At 40.5% G+C, this 18,831-nt stretch overlaps 1 protein-coding gene across 1 annotated transcript; it reads right to left on the reverse strand.

Annotated features, from left to right (window-relative positions):
- Positions 1-6,017: 6,017 nt before the first annotated feature.
- On the reverse strand, positions 6,018-15,452 carry angptl2b (angiopoietin-like 2b). Its single transcript, XM_019862879.1, has 5 exons — positions 14,939-15,452; positions 11,405-12,295; positions 7,436-7,629; positions 6,357-6,627; positions 6,018-6,222 (listed from the first exon to the last, which is right to left on the reverse strand). Exons 2-5 carry the CDS (start codon positions 12,270-12,272, stop codon positions 6,023-6,025), a joined length of 1,533 nt encoding a protein of 510 aa, XP_019718438.1. The 5' UTR covers positions 12,273-12,295; positions 14,939-15,452; the 3' UTR covers positions 6,018-6,022.
- Between the last annotated feature and the right edge of the window lie 3,379 nt (positions 15,453-18,831).

Below are 18,831 nucleotides of genomic sequence, written 5' to 3' on the forward strand. Positions count from 1 at the left end.
ATATACATTTTTTTTAAATATATATTTATTTATATATTTATTGATAAAAGAAACAATGTCATTTCCATTACATTATACATTATAAGCAAATCAGAATTTACATTTCTGGTTGAAAGAATGCATCTGTCTGCAACTTCATTTTATGTTGGCAATTGCACCCATCTTTTCTTCTAGAGCTGCAAATACACAGCATTTAAATTCTAGGTAAGGATACAGTCGGCAAGATCTTAACCATGTACGTTATTGGTCAAATTACATGTTGAACAAAGCTCTATAAAGTTCCCTGACAAAAGAACTGTCTGTAAAAGTCCAAGAAAAATGAATCATATTGCTGATGTAAGAGCTTTCTCCTTGGTCATATTTTCCTTTATTAAAACAGAGTCTATTTGTTCTGTACTGGAACTAATCCATGTTTCCTGTAATTTTGACTCATTGACTAGAAATGGTCTGGAGTGGAGGCCGTTAGTGTTGTGCTGTAAATGTGTTGGACAACATTGTGTGTATAAACAGCCAGTGGGACGCACTCATTAGAAGCAGATTATTGAAAATCTGTTTTTATTTATGTTTCATTGAAATCTGTCTCTTTATTATCTCTGACAAGTTTTAATCAAAAAAATTATTTTATTCAAGTGGGACATGATTACCTTGGCTGGACCGACAATAAATAATTGCAGTTATCATTTATCATATGAATCCATGACAGATGTCTGTCAACTCCGCATTTTTAATTGACTCCTACCAGTCAGTTAAGTTTTCGCCGATTCCGAATCTGCCCGCATTTATTTCTCTAGCACGTAAGTTTCATCATAATACAAAAAATGAACAGTAATATCATGGGTAAAAGAGTAATATATTTGGTAATATTTATGAATGAAGGGTTAGATTCAGCAATAAGTGGATTTCTTTTTGTCTGAACCGTCATAGCTCTAAATTACAAAGCATGGGAAAGCATGATCAAACTTAAAAAGGGAGAAAACCTCAAAAACCTGATGTGCTAGGGAAAAAAGTAAAGATAGTTTTAAATCAGTGTCAAAAATGCGGTGAGGGACACATTACGCCATCTCTGATTAAAATTTCATCGAGTAAAGCTTTGGCATCAAAAGCTGCTAAAAGCTTTAAAAGGGCACATGGGTACAAATTTCAGAGTTTATAACCAAGTACCGGTACATTCATCCTCATCTTCTAAAGAATACAACTATAAGCAAAACATAGTGTGACCATCATGAGAGACTTCTTTCAAGTTTCCTGCAGAGGAGTTCGTCGACAACTGCACGATGCTTTGGAACAACATCAAACAGAGAACAGTGGTCAAAGGTTGTTAGGCTCGAGACGATGCCGCACATATCCAGAGTTGGAAATCAGTTCAAATGCTGAGCCTTTGGAAAATGGGAAGAAAGTGGAATTCTGAAGTTCCACTAAACAATGAAATGACTATTCTCCCGAAGAGACGCTTCACCGCATTATGATGTTTTTCCAATTTCAGGCATCCTTAATAACTCCCATATGCATCACAATCATCTGACAGCAGCAAAGGCGTGCATTAGAAATGAAAGGAAGCATATGATTTTTACCTTTTTCACATGCAGTGTTTGGTTTTTTTTTTTTTTCTATTTAAGTTGTTTTACAATTAAGTATATGCCACCTTGCATTAAGCAATGCTCTGACAAATGTTCACATAAATCACCGCTGCGTCAATTTACCATAGTTGGACTTTTGGCATTGAACAATGCCATCAATAAAAACTAGTGAGAAACAGTGTCAGGTTGAATTCTATACACCAGTTGCACCAACTATAAATGGAAGTTGTGGCGCTGGTTCATAAGGATGGAAAATGAGAAAGACACAGAAGGAAAAGCCCCTTAACTCTGCACTTTTGGTGTAGTGGACGTCAAAACACTTAACACCTGAAGGAGCCTGAAAGGCTGGCTTTAAGTTCTTCCGCTCATTTTAACTGTGCTTAATGCCTGTGCCAACACTAAATGGGTCAAATCAAATCACAAAAGATGTCCTTGATTTTCTTCAGCCCTCCATACAGTATTTACTTCGGGTTTACCTTGACCCTATCCTTTCTAAAGGTAAGTTCAAGAACGGAAAATTACTGTAATGGTTAGCATTGACGTGGTGATGATGCCATGGCCTTGCCAACAATGTACAAATGGTGCATTCCTCAAATTTTGCAAACCTCAAGACTTGCTGCACAAAAAAACGTGTAATAAAAACCCAAGTTCCTCTTCCAGTAGTCAGGGCAAATCAATGTACCCCAACTCTACTGTGACATAACAGTCTGCTGTTACACAACAGACTGTAAGAGCATGTTAATTTTGTCTTGGAGATTGTAGGAGCCAGGTAACTCCAGGTGGAATACTGGATCCAAATTCCCAGCCATCTACTTCCTTGCAAAGAATCACTGGAATTCTGGTATGATGATTGATACTTTTTTTTTTATAACAAGCAACCATTCATATTCACATTCACACCTTTGAACAGTTTAGAGGGCTTTATTTTCATGCCAAGTGCCTCGCGACATTTTTGGTGCACTTCACTCTGAATAGCCGAATGACAAATTTGAGCAACGCTCTAAGTTTTTGAATGGTCAGAGTGACCCAGCGCGTGTTCTGAGATTATTTCCGAACGCGCCCTGACTGCGCAATTAACTGAAAGACTCGCCATGCAGCACAAACACGGAAACGGAAATTGTATTGGAACAGAATGGCTACTTACTTGTACATGTTTTTTTTAACCCTTTTAGGGACAGAGGTCACTGCAGTGGACCATGTTATCAGGTTACAGGGTACATGAAAGGATTAAAATATTCTTAAACATAAATAAATAAATTACTCGAGGGCTGAAATGGGGGGGTGGGGGGGGGGCTATATACTACACCCACCTCCCAACCCCGTCCCCCCAGTTCAGTGCATGGTCTCGTCTTGAATTAACGTAAGAAACATGTTTTTAGAATGCGAGAAGAAGCCAGAATACCCCCAGATTTGAACCCAAGAATCTCAGAACTGAGGCAAATGTGCTCAGCGCTCTTCTGCGGCCACCTTAACCAGGCTTGTGAGCCTAAATTATTTTAGGCCCCGAATAGAATCTCTCAGCATTCATGCACAGCTGAATTCTTTATTCGAAATAAATGTGTACCTACAGTGTTAGCTTGAAATATGAACGTTTAAAGGTCTCAATCAAACAATTTGTTCGGTGGTTTCTCTGGCTAAGATAAGAGTTACCACAAAACAAGAATGTTAAGAGATCTGACAGGGCAAGGGAAAATGGTTCTAGAGCATTTCAAGGACTTTTGCAGATGTGAAATTTGAATGTTCAGGTTCAGGTTTGACAAGTCAGGAAATGCGGTTGTCTTTTTGCTGACTTAGCACTGTGTCAGCTCTTGGTTTTCCATGTTGGTTGAGGTGTGGGGTCTACACTGGCCAACCTTGCCAAAGGTTTTCCATGGTGGTGAGTCGTCAGACACGCAACATGTTGTTTCTGTTTATGGAGACGATGAACCATTCTCCTTGAGAGACCACAAATCGGATCAAGCGAACTGGATGTTGGTGACTAGGAAAATTCAGAGCGTTCTCGGATACTGAACTAGTCATGTTGCTGACCAAAGCTCTATGATGGTCTCTCAAATACCATTTGGATGACAGTTTTTTTTTCTTTTTCTTTTTTTTTTTTGTCACTTCCAGCAAGCAGTGGAATGCTTTTCGGTAAAATGTTACGACCGCGGAATTGGAACATACACTAACCCTTTGTCGAGCCTAAACCACGCGGTGTTAGATTTTATACAGAGAAATGATCTTAAACAGTGAATGTCACTTTTGCTCTCTTGGTAAGTGGCCTCTTAAGAAAACTCAAATTGTCTGTAAAGTTGTCTGTCACAGGAATTCATCCTCAATTTGTTTTCACTCGGAAACCCTCGCGTTGGGCATCCAAGTATGACATGATGGGGTTTGTCCAATACTGTGAAGTCATGGGTTCATTTTCCAGCTGTCTTTGGAAAACTCATTGACACTTTTGGTCAAGTGAAGGACGGTTTTGCTGACAGTGAACACGTCTGCTAGACGCATTACTTGAACGGGCCAAGCCTGTCACATTTCATTACTCATTTTTCTAGCCTGCTAAATCTATACTGCGGAGCTCCGTTTGGTTTTGACAGGAATTCTCAAAACGTACTCGTTTTGCTCATGATTATCTTATAAAGTATGTTTATCGTGAAGATGCAATTACTTCTGTAATATAAAACGTTTGTTATGCTTTACTGTGGTAATTAGGCTTTATCAGAAACTGTTTTCCATTATACAAGTATCGCATCATTAAAAGCCACAAACTACGATAAATTAAGGTTAGCTCACAGGCCTGTAAATAAAAGAAATAACTCAAGGAGTGTTTCCCGTGCATTGATTTATTTGTGTAGGAACTCTGGCCACTCTACTTATTTCAGATTTTATTATACCGCTGTAAAGTAACAAGTAAGACTCAGCTTCATCGCCCTTCAAAGGATAATTACTGAACAAGCGATATGAGGCGGTCATCAAAAGTACACCGAAAAATGTTATGTCGTCAAACAATGATCGTTGAGTGGGAGCACTTAGAGTCAGTGTACTCACAGTCAGTCCTGGGAGAATGTGATACTGTGATGAGTGTCAATCTCACAGAAGACTCATCAACTTTTTCCTCTGCATAAATCTTTCCTTTAGCCCAGGCCACGTCCACAAAATCAAGACGTCTCGAAACGACGAGAGGGGTGGAATTCACGCCAGTTTCCTCAAATTATTCACTCTATTGTCTAGGCTGTTTTTTTAATGAAATAAGGAGGTGGGTTATCTGTACAGATTTTTATTACTTTTTTTTTTCATTCCATAAATGGATTTACGACATTATATTACAAATATCTTATTTACAAACACACATCTGTTTCAATTAACATTAACAAACATCTCGATTTATACAGTAAATACAATGCTTGATTCATACGCACAAACTGGTGGAAAACTGTTCAAGCAGTTGAAGAATTAAAATTAAAAAGTAAATAACATTCTGGGTATCAAAAGTCAAACATTAGGAAACATGAAAATTGTAATATTTTTACACCATGTTTTGACTTTGGGAGATGCACCAACTCTATGGAGAAAAATAATCTCACTGCACTGATGAATTATACGCTGCTATTTCGAATGAAGCTTCAAAAAAATAGTCATGGGATACATTTCCTGTGTCTGATACTGCATAATACAACTGGATATAATGTATGTAGAAAATAAAACGTCTCAAATCTACTAAACGGAAGTGCTTCCCTTTTCAATGTCATTTTTAAATCACGTTTAACTTGTGGTGTTGTGATGACCACATCTGTCTCGCAGTCCGGAGCTCCTGGGTTTTCCGGTCAGGCTCCCTTGGGAGATGATTGCGTGGGTTTTCTCCAGGTGCTTTTCCCCAGCTTCCACTCACATACCAAGGACATGCATGTCAGACGAATTGAAGCCTGAATCCTCAATATGTGACAATGTCATTGGCTGTTGATCTATATGTGCTCTGCGATTAGCCAACAGCCAGCCGAGAATGTACCAAGCTAGCCTCATGATCCCAGCGAGCTGGGCTGGGCTTCAGCTCACCCGCGACCCTAATGAGGACAAGTGGTAAAGAAAACTCCTATATGGATGGATCAACTTGTATTTTCTGTCACACCATGGTTAACATTCAAGGAATAAACCACATCATGGCCACCAGAGTCTTTACAGTATGTCACTTTCATGGCTTGCGAGTGAACAAGCAGGCAAATCGCTTTGATGTTCAGCTTCCTGTGACCGTGATGGAAATGCGGCATGTCTTCTTGAAAGTATTTCTCTCAGATGGGTGGGAACATAAAAAGAACTACACTAATGTACCTGAGCAATGTACCAATGCCAATACAATGAATATGGGATAGCACGGTGGTAATAAAGCCGCTGTTCATCTTTGAAACTAGGCGTTTTGCTGCATGAAAATGCAGCATGTTTTTTTTTTTTTTAATAGCATTAAAAAACTAGTGAAAAGTGTTTGCGTTTGGACGAATCATCATGATCACTCTCTTAAGTGAATAAGCTCCTCCTCTGAACTCTGCCCAGTAGACTCCATCTTGATAACGGCTCCGGTAGTGGCCTCCTCTGTACCAAACGCCATTCAAATTGGAATGGGCACAAGAGTTGTACCACCAGCCTCCCTTCTGGTAGTGAGCACAATTACCTGGAGAGAATGTGGAGAGTTAACCCAGTCCATAGAGTACAAACATTTGCGAACATGAAACGGAATACGTTATTTGTTGTGAAAGCGCTATAGAAATAAAGATGATCGGAAATGAGTTGCGTAATCCTTTGTACCTGTATATGCATCGTGGTCTCTGTCCAGTGTTGTGAATTGTTTCCCATTGTGCCAGGTGAGGGAGTCGCCGGCATTGCCATGGTAGCGACCCACTCGTAGCTTATAGAAGTCAGCCTCAGGCTCCACTCTGAAGCTGGCATACTCGGCAAACACCTTCCTGCCAGACCAGTCCTCCAGAGTTACCAGCAGCTTGTAGTTTCCCTGATTCGTCAGCCAGTAAATATTTTCCAGACCGAGCCAGTACTCCCCATCGATATTTCCAAACCCTTGCTGTGAAATGTAGAAGAAAAACATCAGTGTGATGATGAAATTCTCACGTAGGAAGCTTTAAACATCCCATTTATCAAAGTGATATTTCAGGATAGGTTGTTTTCTGAAGCTAATTATGAAGTGAACTCTTCTCTGAAGTTGTTTATCTTAGATAACCATCATTGTAAATGGAGCATATGAGTCATCGCGTGGAGAGTTCAGTAAGTGTTTGCGGTTATTGTGTTAGCGAAAACAAAGCAAGGCACATAATCCAGTGTGTCTTAATGTTTTGCTCTAGCATCAGTCGTAAAGCTCACTGTTCTGCACCGGACCCTGCCCGGCACATGCTTCGAATCACACAACACTCGTTCTGATGAGCATATGAATGCAATTTCTGATCTCAGGAGGTTAAAATATTTGGTCTTGGAAAGGTCTGTTTCTTCCTTTTGTTTAATTAGAACCTTGTGATTTGCTGGTAAACAAATCTTGCCTGTTCTTAAACAAAATAGATTTCCTCCCAGGGAATTCCAAAGTTTTGAAAACTTACACAACCAGTGGTCAGATATGGTAACATTTAGATTTTTTTTTTTTTTTATGAGATGAAATGTGAGGAAAATTCCTAAAGACCAGCAGATGTAGATGGGATCAATGAGTCATATGTGCTTTGCAATGGTTTGCACAAGCGCTACATGAGGCACTTTGCTAAGAGTTAAATAATTGTCAGTTCATTGTTTGTTCACATCTGGTTCGTTTCAGTCCAACACAAGCCGCCACTTGCTCTTGTAACTGTGCTGCGCTGCTCAGTTTGGTGTGAGGTGGTGCTTGCTACCTTGTATGTCTCCCAGTTCCTGAAAAAGTTGACAGAGCCGTCCACTCTCCTCTGGATTACGGTCCAGCCGCCTGGGTCATGTCTCTGGTCACACCACACCTGCATCAGACGGTTGGCATTCTCTGGTTTTAACAAGTACATGCCGCTGTTGGTGTGGCCTTCTTCCAGAGCCTGCAGGCAGTCTCTAAATGGACCTGGATAGAAACATGGCACGATGTCAAGCAGGTAATAATTTGTCTAGAAAGCCCTGTCAACGACTTGAACAGCATCTCCGAAGAAAACCACAAATAGATTTTGGATTCTGACAAAGGGAATCCCATCTCTCAACAACGTGCTACTCATTTTAACAGTAAAATTGACTTTGGCTTCACCGTCTCATAGTTGCTGGTTGTGGAGCCAAAGGAAACACTGGCATGAGGGCAAAGGGAACCCTGACAGTGGAATGATGAAGCAGCAGCAAATGTTTCACTCCTCGTATTCCCTCACAGTGCAGCAATGTTGTATTCCTCCTAATATGAAGATTATCTTTTGTTCCTGAACTTTTTTTTTCATGTTTGGGTTTTGAAAGAATAGATGAATATAATATTGGAAAAATAGTGTTCAACACATTCGCATGCATTTTAATGTCTCATGAAATATTCCAGTTTTATTCTATTCATTTCTTCTAAATAGGATTGAAAGTAATGGTAAATGGGTTCTCACTTACATAGCGCTTTTCTACCTGGGGTCTAGCACTCTACACTCTTACCTCATCCACCTACCGATAACGCAACATCGGGAGCAACTGAGGGTTGAGTATCTTGCTCAAGGACACTTTGACATTGTCGGGGATCGAACCACCAACCTCTGGGTTGGGAAATGACCACTCACTCTACCACTGAGCATTATAAATAAGAAAATGTTTCCATTTTTAAATATCATATTTATATTGTCAGAATTAAAGTATGTGTGTGTGTGTGTGTGTGTGTGTGTGTGTGTGTGTGTGTGTGTGTGTGTATATATGTATGTTTTTTTTTTTTTTTTTTTTTTTTTTAAGAAACAACTCTTCTTATCATACACTTCATTTGCAAAGAATAGTAAAACAGGCTCCCCTAATTGAGTGTGAAAGTGTTTAAGCACTTGGGCAGTGTGCCATCTGGCACCACAAATGAGGTACCCAAATACAATGTTGACAGCAAAAATCACGGGTCATAAGGAGGCATATATACAGTAAGGGTCGGATGCGTGAACATTTTGGAGGACGATTCAACATGCCATGTAAGAGGCAATAAATCACCCTCTTCTATCTGCTTTAATCCTGCTAAGATGATGTCACAATTGTACTGCAGCTTTCATACTCTGAACACTGGCCATATAATGTCTTGATTCATTATCTCACATAGTCCAGTAATTCATTTACAAGAATGTGTTTGTAGGGCTGCTAGAAGGCAAAAAAATGATCCTTCCATGTTTTTCTACTTGATAAATCCCGTTCTTTGGGGGAACACATGACTTGATTCGTGCCTGGTGCAAGTGGAACAAATGACATCATTGCCTCCTGGTATCTCACGCCTTGGCTTTTTTTTGTTTTTTTCCATTGCTCCGTTCTGGATTTCTCAGTTACTCCCAGCTCTTTGTGACACTGTCAGTGCTATCACCAAAACATTTTCAAGGTTAGAAAAATGATTGATTTTTCGGAAGCACTTTACAAAGCTTCAACATGCTTCTTTCCAAAACTGAGTCTGTTACTGAATAGTTTGTTTGTGAAACAGAGTTGTAAAACATGAAGCAACACGTGCTATGAACTGTGTTTTTTTTTTCATATCTTTTCCCTCTGCTGTTATTAAACCTAAGATTACTTTTAGCACAGCACAATGTGACCCCTTTTAATTTGATAAAGAAAGAACCTATCTATTTACCGGTAAATTAGTGTGTAATTCAACACACTAGTTATTGAAACTTGATATTTTTTTTGTAACTCTACTGAAAAGTATTTCAATTTGACCTTGTTATAGTAGGAATCTTCTCCTTGAGTTTTCACCTTATCGTGGTAGTGGAGTTTGTGTGCGTGTGTGTGTGTGTGTGTGTGTGTGTGTGTGTGTGTGTGTGTGTGTGTGAGACGAAGAATCACTTTTGGATACAGTAGTTTGCTATACATTTCTGAGCTTGTTTGAGGTTCAACTCCAATGACAGTCAATGACAGGTAATTTGTACTATGGCTGCTGTTTGTTGGTTTTTTTTCCAGAACAGATCAAATTGACTCGTTTTTTTCCATGAAGTGGTTATGATTCAGTAAATTGGTATGATTCCATAAATTGGTTATGATTCTGTGATCGTCAGTCCCATGTTGGAAAATGGGCAAAATAATTTTTTCCAAAGTAAAAGCAAATGTCTTATTTTGATTCAACACCGAAGATATTCCATCAGCTTTCGTCAAGGATGACAGAAATCAAATAATTAATTTATTGGTGTGTATTTGGAAGGTTGTTTTGTGTTTAAATAAATAAAACAACTAAACAACAACTAAGCAATATCACACGAAAGGCTTTGATGTTGTACCTTTCAGTTACAGGATCGGTCATCGTTTTCCAACGTCAAAACAGATGTTTGCAAATGTCTGATTTGAATTCAACACAAAAGACTACAGCAATCAGAGAATAATTCCTGTTGACTCGCTGAAATAAGACGATCTGGACAATTTTAAATAAAGCAACAGCTCAAAATGATTACTAGATTATCAAAATAGTGACAGAAATGTAAAATTTGGAACATTTCAAGACTGAATATTTAATTGTATCCAATATAAAAGTTTAATGAATCATCTTATTGAGAAATTTACACACAGGGACAAAATAAGATTTTGTTCTGTTGAGGAAGAAATAAATGCAGCTGAAATAACTTGAAACTGACTAAAAAGTGTCAATATATTAATGAATGGAAAACTCAGACATAGTTTAAAATTTTTTTTTTTTTTTATGTCCAACAAAAAAGCCCTATTCAAATCACTTCGTTCGGGAGTAAAAAAGCAGTCATAAAAGGATAGCCTTCTTCGAATTTGGATTGTTTTGCAGTGCAGCTTTAAGATGAAAATGCCTATCTCCGTTGTTTTTATTGATTTACTTATTTTCCTTTATTTGGCCGCATGTCGGTTTGTGCATCGCCTGTGTGTGATGTGGAAATTACATTCTCGATGCTGATTGACTGACGCCGACAAGGGATAGGCTGGGTCCCGAAATGGATCGGCCTGAAATACTGACGGAAAGAGTGACAGACTGACGGAATGCCCACCTCTGTTCTGTGGTAATAATTGTGTTATTATGTTGAGCTTATACAGGGCAGTTGTTCCCTGACCCACCCTGCGTTGTGACAGTCATCACTCACCGTCAGTGGCAGTTTCAAAGTTATTTATTAGGTTTTATCTTCGAGAGGCGTTAGTAGACCCTCCAGAGCGCCGAAGTCAAAAGATGCTTAAGTCTCATGGAGAATGTGCTTACTGACAGATTTGTGAAGGAATGCCCTCATTTCAAGGTCGCTCCACCCAGAATGTGCACATTTCATGAAGGTGCGGAAGTGGCACAATTAAGTCAATGGCAGAATCTGCACAGCTAAAAAAAGTGGGCAGCAGCATTCCTTTCCTGATTCAAGCACATGGGAGAATATGCACGTAATTGAGGACATGCAGTCAAGAGAATGAATGGATGGATAGATGCAATTTGATTAATCTGGCAAAAGCATCTTCATTGAAAAACAATTTAGGATGCAATGAACACGGAACAAGCCCGCAAAATATTGGAGGAATCGATTCCTGCAAGCGTCGGTACTGAGCCACTGTTCTACCGAGAAGTCAGTGAAGAAAGTGGAGCATGACCCACGTATCGTTTTTCAATTTAATGGCCACATTAAGACAAATGTTTCCATTTTTTAAAAGATTTGTTTGGAAAAAAAAAGGGGAAAAAAATCGACATATTTTATACATCCGGCTTGACTTACCAGAGGGTTTGTCAGTGGAGGAAGGGTTGTGTATGATGGTAGGCATCGTCGGAGGCGGTAGAGACTTCTGATCACTCTGTATCTCATTGCTGAGTGGCTTGTTGATCCGAGGAAGAACTTGTGGGTGGTAAGGCTTGTTCAGAGGTGGTGATGGTCGAGGTGGCTGAGGCCGTGGCTGTGGCACGGGGACGGGTCGGAGAGGAGGTCGACCCTGACCCTGACACTGCTCCTCCAGCAGGGCAATAAGAGTTGACTGGTTGGTGGCCAAAGAGGCCAAGTGCTGGTACTTGTGCTCCAAGTCTTTGTAGCGACTGGTAAGTTGTTGCATCTCTGAAGTTTGGTTCAGTATTCTGTTCTCCACCTGAGCTAATTCGAGGGCATTGTCTCTCTTCCTGATGATCTCATGAAGGAGTTGCATGTACAATTGCGTGACTCTGGAATTCATGTTTCGGCTTTCTTTCCTCAGAAGCTTAACTTCATTAACAATGCCTCCGTCCACTTCTACCAATTGCTGGAGAGTCTCGATCTGCCTTTTCTGTTTCTGCAGCTCCACATTCAGTAGCTCTAACTCCTGCTTATGAACCCGATTCTCCAGCGTGGCCTCTGGCTCCTTGGAGTTGACACAGATAGCCCCTGTCACTTTTTGCTGTGGCACGATAAAAGTGTACGAGCATTTGTCCTGCGGCTGGTCAACAGGCGCGCGTTTGCTCCTCCCTGCATAGAGAAATTCTCTCTCCGGACCATCGTCGCTACTCTCAAATTCTTGGGCTCCCGTAAAGCTGTGGCTATCTGAGACGATCCCCTGAATCTGACAGACTAGCCCATAAACAAGAAGGAGCCCCAGTAGGACCATTGAAGGGGTATCCATGAGACTTTTCCAACTCACCAAGCCTGAGGGAACAGGGAAGAAAAGGAAGAGTGTGATTCCAATCGGCAGTGAGATCACAAAAGATCTGTTTCATTCTGTGTAATTCCCGTATGCCTCATTTCAGTTTCTGTTTAGCCTCCTCTCTCTGGTGCTTTTCTTCTTTCAAACCTTGTAGATTAGATGACGTCTTTTTCACTGCTGACGAAGATCGACCAATTTTCTTTTTCCATTAACCACTCCTTTCTGTTTGCTTTTGGTTAGTTGATGTAGTTGTGACAGTACAATCAAGTTTAGCATGAGCAAATGTACTCCTATATATTCAGCAATGTCTTTCGTACTGCTGACTGAGATGAGAGCAAGGATCACCACCACCATGTTCTTTCTGCAGTAATCAGTCACTGCCTCTCTTTATTTCACCTATTTGTTCTTATTATTACATTTCTACATGGATATATTTACTTTTAGTATTAAATATTGCAGTTATGAATGCATATACTACATGTCATGATAGAGCTAGCATACATGTTTACGGTGGGCCATATATGACTGAGAAGATTGCGATGAAGAAAATGCTCTCACTGGTGAGTCTTTAAAAAGTCTTTTAAACAAAGGAAAAAAGGTATTTCAAAAAAATCCAAACAGGAGGATATTTTGGAAAGGAGCACAAAGACCTGTGCAGTCTAAGTAGAATCTTCAGAGTAAGCCCGCATCTAAATAGAATGGAAGTTAGTGCAGCCTGTCCTCTGCAATGCACCCACGACTATATTTGACTGGTGTCTCCCCCTGGAACATGAGCTGTCTCTGTGAAATGCTGTTTGAGTTTCCCCTGCTGCGTAGGTGTCCCATAGCGGTCGTTGTTAGTCGGGATTCTCATGCTCTTCAGTCTCACTTCAAAGCTGAGGTGAAAAATATTTGCAGCTTGTAAGGAAATGCGTGTACAATGAGTGTGCACGCTGTGTGCTTTTCTTTTCCCTTTAAAAGCCGTTTTTAAAATGACAACTCTTGCTGCGCTCAGTCTCCCGGGGACCAGAGAGAGTCATCTACCTCGTCTGAGGCAGCCTGTTATTAACCCATCCAGTCTGCCAGAGGGAACAACAGAAAAACCAAATCCTCTTTGTTGTTAAAAAGCCTCATCATCATGAGTGTACAAAAATCAATTCGGTTTAACAAGGTGCTGTTGAGTGGACACTCGTAGTTATAATTAGCTGGTGTTGAGAAGCACAATATGCTGAACTGAAGACTGCCTGCACAGCTAAGGATTGAAAGATGAACGATCAAAGTGCAGTGAAAAGCTTCCCTTTCCTTATTTGATTGGCAGCTGCTCTTGGATAATTCCACTCAATGTGAAATCAAGCATAATAGGAAAAGTGCAGCAGTGAGGTCAATGTACCTCTGACCGGTGCCGCACTCCAACCCATTTGGTCATACTCATATTAATTAGAAGCTGGGCAACCTCTCCCTGACTGGCTGATGTCTCTCACCCTCGTCCCTCTCATTTCGGCTTGAGCATAGCATTCCTCACATTCTTAGTCACCTCATTAGAGTGAGTGGCCATGCACACATGGAGAGAGACTTAGACCTTGGCGATGCAGGACCTCTCTGTCATTTGTCCGTGCTGCCACACCTAGACACAACATACAGCCCCAGCCGTTTTGTTACCTGTGTCCCACTTACTTTGTGACCTCGACGCAACCGCACAGCAGCACTTATTCTTCAGTAGCCGAAATGAAGCCTTCACTTTACAGGACTACTGTGCAGCATTTTCAAACTGGCATCAACTCTGCTGAGTAATGTCTGTCTCCTGCAGGACACCTACTAACTGTTCAGCCCCCGTCCTCCCTCCTCTTTCCAAAGCTTGGGCATGTTGAAGGTGATTATCACCATTTTATGACTTGAACAGTTACCTCACTTTTTCCCATTACTTGTAAATCTTCCTGCAAACATATTTGGAGCATGATGAGCTTCATCAACCTCCACAGTTCAATTCTCGGTTGTAATGGGACATCGCTTGCTGCTCATTCATACTTTGTCCGAGGTCATTTGAGTTAATTTGGGAGAGTTCAGGGTCTCCTGAACTGTTTTGTTAAGTTCTACCTCAAAGCCCTATTATCCAAACACTACCCTGGCAACAGAAACAAAGACAGGATTCAAGCTCCTGCCTCCATATCCTCTTGAGCTCCAGGGGGACATCCTGAATTTGCACACTGCTAAATATAAGATTTTCAATGAAATGTAAAATACAATAAATGGAAACGTTCAAACTTTTTGATCTACGGCAATATACATGGATGACATAGCATCAGTCTTGACATTCTAATCATTTAGTTTGACTTGGAGAGCGCATTTATAGTGAGGAGGCACTTAGCCTTTCGCGCCTGCTCTCCATCATCCCCCTGCGCTGAATTAACTCCCTCAACCAATTCAGTCGAAGTCAGCCAAGTGACAAGTTTGACATCATCAAATAGCAATTTTCTGGTTCCCAAGTAAATTACACGAGACTTAACAACGCAGCCTTTTGAGTTCACTTCACTTATAATTGGCAAGTAACTTGTTCCTTTGTTTCATACCTGCACAATTTATCAACGCAGGTGACAAGAAAAGTAGAACACATTTCGACTTTTTGGGAACTTCATTCATCAAAACAAAATAAATGACTTCAAGCTTACAAGATAACTGAAGCGTATTGATGAGACTCCCTCAGCTGTCTTGCTCTTGTGGCTGAGCCAATTGTAGTTCCTCTTGATCGAAAGTCATCCCAAGTGAGATGCCTTTGTCCTCCTGGTCTTTAACCCCGTCTGGTTACTCACTCTCTGTCAGCTCAGTCCATTCCAGCAGCGGACAGGTAAACGTGCTTTGAAGGTTATTGTTAAATCAAAAAAGATTGACGTGTGCCCAGCACAAGGTTGACTTCCGGACTGTCGCGAGGAAAAGTTGCAAATAGTCTTCAGAGACAATATGAACTTGAGCTAGTCTCCTGAGTAAAGGGCAGGTAGTGCGCTGCCTTTGGCACTTTAGATGACTTTGTGGTGAGTTGAATCCATCACTTCTGCCTCAGAGCTCTAAGAGGCTGTCTCTCTCAGATGTGCCTCTCTCTCTCTCTCTCTCTCTCTCTCTCTCTCTCTCTCTCTCTCTCTCTCTCTCTCCCCCTCTCCCTGCTTGGTGCTCTTAACGATGACAACTTTAAAGCAGAGTTTCAGTAGGCAGACAAATTGAGCGTAGAGCCTCCCCTTCTCTAATATTGAACACATTCTTGCTGCCTGTACTCCACCCCCTCCTCCTCCTCATGGCACAAAGAGATTGCTCATAAACACACACACACACACACACACACACACACACACACACACACACACACACACACACACACACACATACACGCACACACACACACGCACACATATGCGGTCCACTCAAATTTCCAACAATCTGCCCTGCCCACTGATCAGTGGTTCTTCACCACTATTTCAGTCTGGGACTGCATGGCTCCTCTGGTGCTGGACAACAGTTGTGTGTTTCACTGATCAGATCCTAATTAGGTGATAATGAGCACCTGCACCAAAAGAGACGGAAAGAGACTGTCTGGATAGGAAGTAGATCCAGGTGTTTAACTTGGACCAAGTAGTCTGGGTGAAGGGCTGCTCAACCCAGTTAAGCGTTTCAAGGTGAAATATGAGAAGCGTCTTGAATCTCAGTAGGGCAAAGAATACTTGAATTACATCATACCACAAGATAGTGATGCCATTACGTCAGAGGTAAAGCTGTACTCACTTGTGTCCATGTGCGAATGGAGAAAGAATGAAACATTGCTGTTACTGTGGTCAGTCACGCCAAAGCTTGATGAATTTGCAAGCTGCGACTTGGCTTTCTTTGCTGTTTCCTTGGATGTTATCTGTTGTGTTGTGTTTTCGTTCCATCTTCAGTCAAAGTTATGTCGTTTTTCCCCAAGCAGCCAATAATGTTATCACTGGTTTCTTTTGTTCCACTGGGCTCTTTTTGAACATCTTTTGTTGGATGCTTTTCACATCAACAATCACACACACATGAGCGTTTTGCTTTGCCACATTTCAGACTTCCAACATAGATGTAAAGAAAAAGATATAAAAATATAAAATTGGAATATTTTTGTGAAGCATCAACACCTAGTGGGACACAATCGTAAAGTGGAATGAATACGATATTTTCATATGTTTTCAGGAATAGCAAACTGAAAAGTGGGATGCGCAATATTATTTGGCCCCGTTATTGCCAGTGCAGCCAACTGGCTCCAGAAGTTCACTGAGGAATTCTGAATGATTTTAATGACTGATGACGATGAACGAGTTCATCTGTGTGTAATCAATCTGAGAATGAATGCACCTGCTTTCTGATAATCTCAAAAGTCTGTTTAAACCGCAAATAGCATCATGAACGCCAACGGACACACCAGGCAGGTCCCAGATACTGTTGCGGTTCAAAGCAGGATTAGGATAGAAATAGATTTCAGAAGCTTTAAACATCTTGGGTAACACCGTTCATGGTATTGACATGGAAAGATTATGTGACTACTACAAACCTACTGAGACCCAGTCGTCCCTCTAAACTTTCAGCCCAAACAAGGACAGCATTGATCAGAGATGCAGCCAAGAGGCCCATGATCATTCTGGATGAACTGCAGCGATCTACAACTAAGGTGGGGGAAATCTGTCCATAAGACAACTATGAGTTGCACACTGCCCAAATTTGGCCTTTATGAAAGAGTGGCAGGAAGAAAGCCTTTTCTTGAAGATATCCATAGAAGGTTGCGTGTGATGTCTGGGAGATACGCCAAACATGTGGAAGAAAGTACTCTGGTCAGTTGAAACCATAAGTGAACTTCTTGGGCAGAATGTAAAACGTTATGTTTGGTCACACTTCACATCACCCTGAACACACCATCCCCACTGTCAAACACGGTGTTGGCAGCATCAGGGTCTGGAGGACTAGCTTGTCTTTAGCAGAGCCAGGGAAGATTGTTCAAATTGATGGGATGATGGATGGAGCCAAACACAGGGCAGTTTTGTGAGAAGACCTGTTTTGAGTCTGAAAACCCTGCGATGGAGATTGATTGACCTTAAAACAAGACAATGATCTTAAACTGTATCCTATCCTAAACTTATATGAACATATAGGTGTTAGAATGGCCAAGTCAAAGTCGAGAATTGAATCCAATTGAAAATCTGTGGAAAGGTCTGAAATCTGCTGTTCACAAATGCTCTCCATATGACCTTATTGTATGAACCCATGGGGGCCAAATAATTTTGCACATCCCACTTTTCAGTTTTTTAGTTCTAAAAAAACAGTATAAAATATTCAATGCATTTCATTCCACTTCACGATTGCGTGCCCAGAGAAGCATGTAATACTCTAGTGCTCCACCTTGTCCCTGTCTATTGCATTGAAGAGGAGCTACTGTGCATCATGATGAAGAGAGTTGAATAAAACAACATCACTCTTGATTTCACTTGATTTCTACAACATGTGTGTTTATGAAGCAGATATTTGTAGGCTTATTTTCACTTCAACATCTATGCTAATTCCTGTTAGCCGATCTATAGCATTTCGCATTATATATGTTAGCTTTAAACTAACAGACTTTGATAAAATGACATGGTTTGGTTGAATGTATCGATTTCACAGAACATTTCAACTGCAGGTGATAAATTGACAGCTTGTAGCATGCACAGTAAGTACACTGTCTCTCATTTAGAGAAATGGGTGAGAGTGAGCGAAGGTGGTAGGGAATCCGTTCAAAAGTGTGTTTCCATAGGTTTAAATAGTTTAGAAGTGTGTGGGAGTGCTAAAACTATATTTAAAATATGTTTTTAATACAGTCTTTTTTGTGCAGATTTTCACATTCTTTGAGTCTAGAATGCAATTCCCCACAAAAAACAAACAAACAAACAAACAAAAAAACATTGCCAAGTGATTCCTTTTGTGAAAAAAAAAAGTCTGGACCGATATGTTTGGGCATAGATCACCCATCCATTTCAAACTAGTGGCACATCTTGGTCATCGATCATGTGATCATTTCAGCATTATGTACATAATAATCTTGGCATTTGAGAAGGTCTTTAGTGTGTTTAAGCAGTAGTGTCTAAAAATGCCAGAAAAGATTTGTAAAATTAAAACAACACTTGAATCATCTGGAATGTAATTATGACTTGACCTCCCACCCCCTTTTAATGTGATGATGAAGAATTCTCATTCACTTTATGCAATCACAGTTGTCCATTATTTTGGTTTAAGATCTACGGTTGCCTTTACGCCTTGAGCTCACGATCGTGGCGACAGCTCCTCCAAAATCGCATTCATGTGGTATTTCAATCAAAGTTCCTGCCAATAATGAAGCAATGATTCTCGTGTGAAAAATGTTAAGAATGTAAAAGATACACATACAGATACATGAATAACCACAAAATCTTTCGACTTCAGCACTGTTAATTATGATTACAACAGTAGACATTATTATTATTCTGGCTGTATAATTTTAATCATAAATACTTTTATTCGGTTTAATATTCAAGCCAGAGATTTTTATTCT

Source organism: Hippocampus comes, unplaced genomic scaffold, assembly GCF_001891065.2.
Source record: "Hippocampus comes isolate QL1 unplaced genomic scaffold, H_comes_QL1_v1.1 scaffold147, whole genome shotgun sequence".
Lineage (NCBI taxonomy): Eukaryota > Metazoa > Chordata > Actinopteri > Syngnathiformes > Syngnathidae > Hippocampus > Hippocampus comes.

Excerpts from the sequence above, each read along its gene's own strand:
- angptl2b (XM_019862879.1), bottom strand. The coding sequence starts at position 12,272 with ATGGATACCCCTTCAATGGTCCTACTGGGGCTCCTTCTTGTTTATGGG. Across the intron at positions 6,628-7,435 it reads GGAACTGGGAGACATACAAG|CAAGGGTTTGGAAATATCGA; the intron begins GTAGCAAGCACC and ends TACATTTCACAG. Across the intron at positions 6,223-6,356 it reads AGACCACGATGCATATACAG|GTAATTGTGCTCACTACCAG; the intron begins GTACAAAGGATT and ends CATTCTCTCCAG.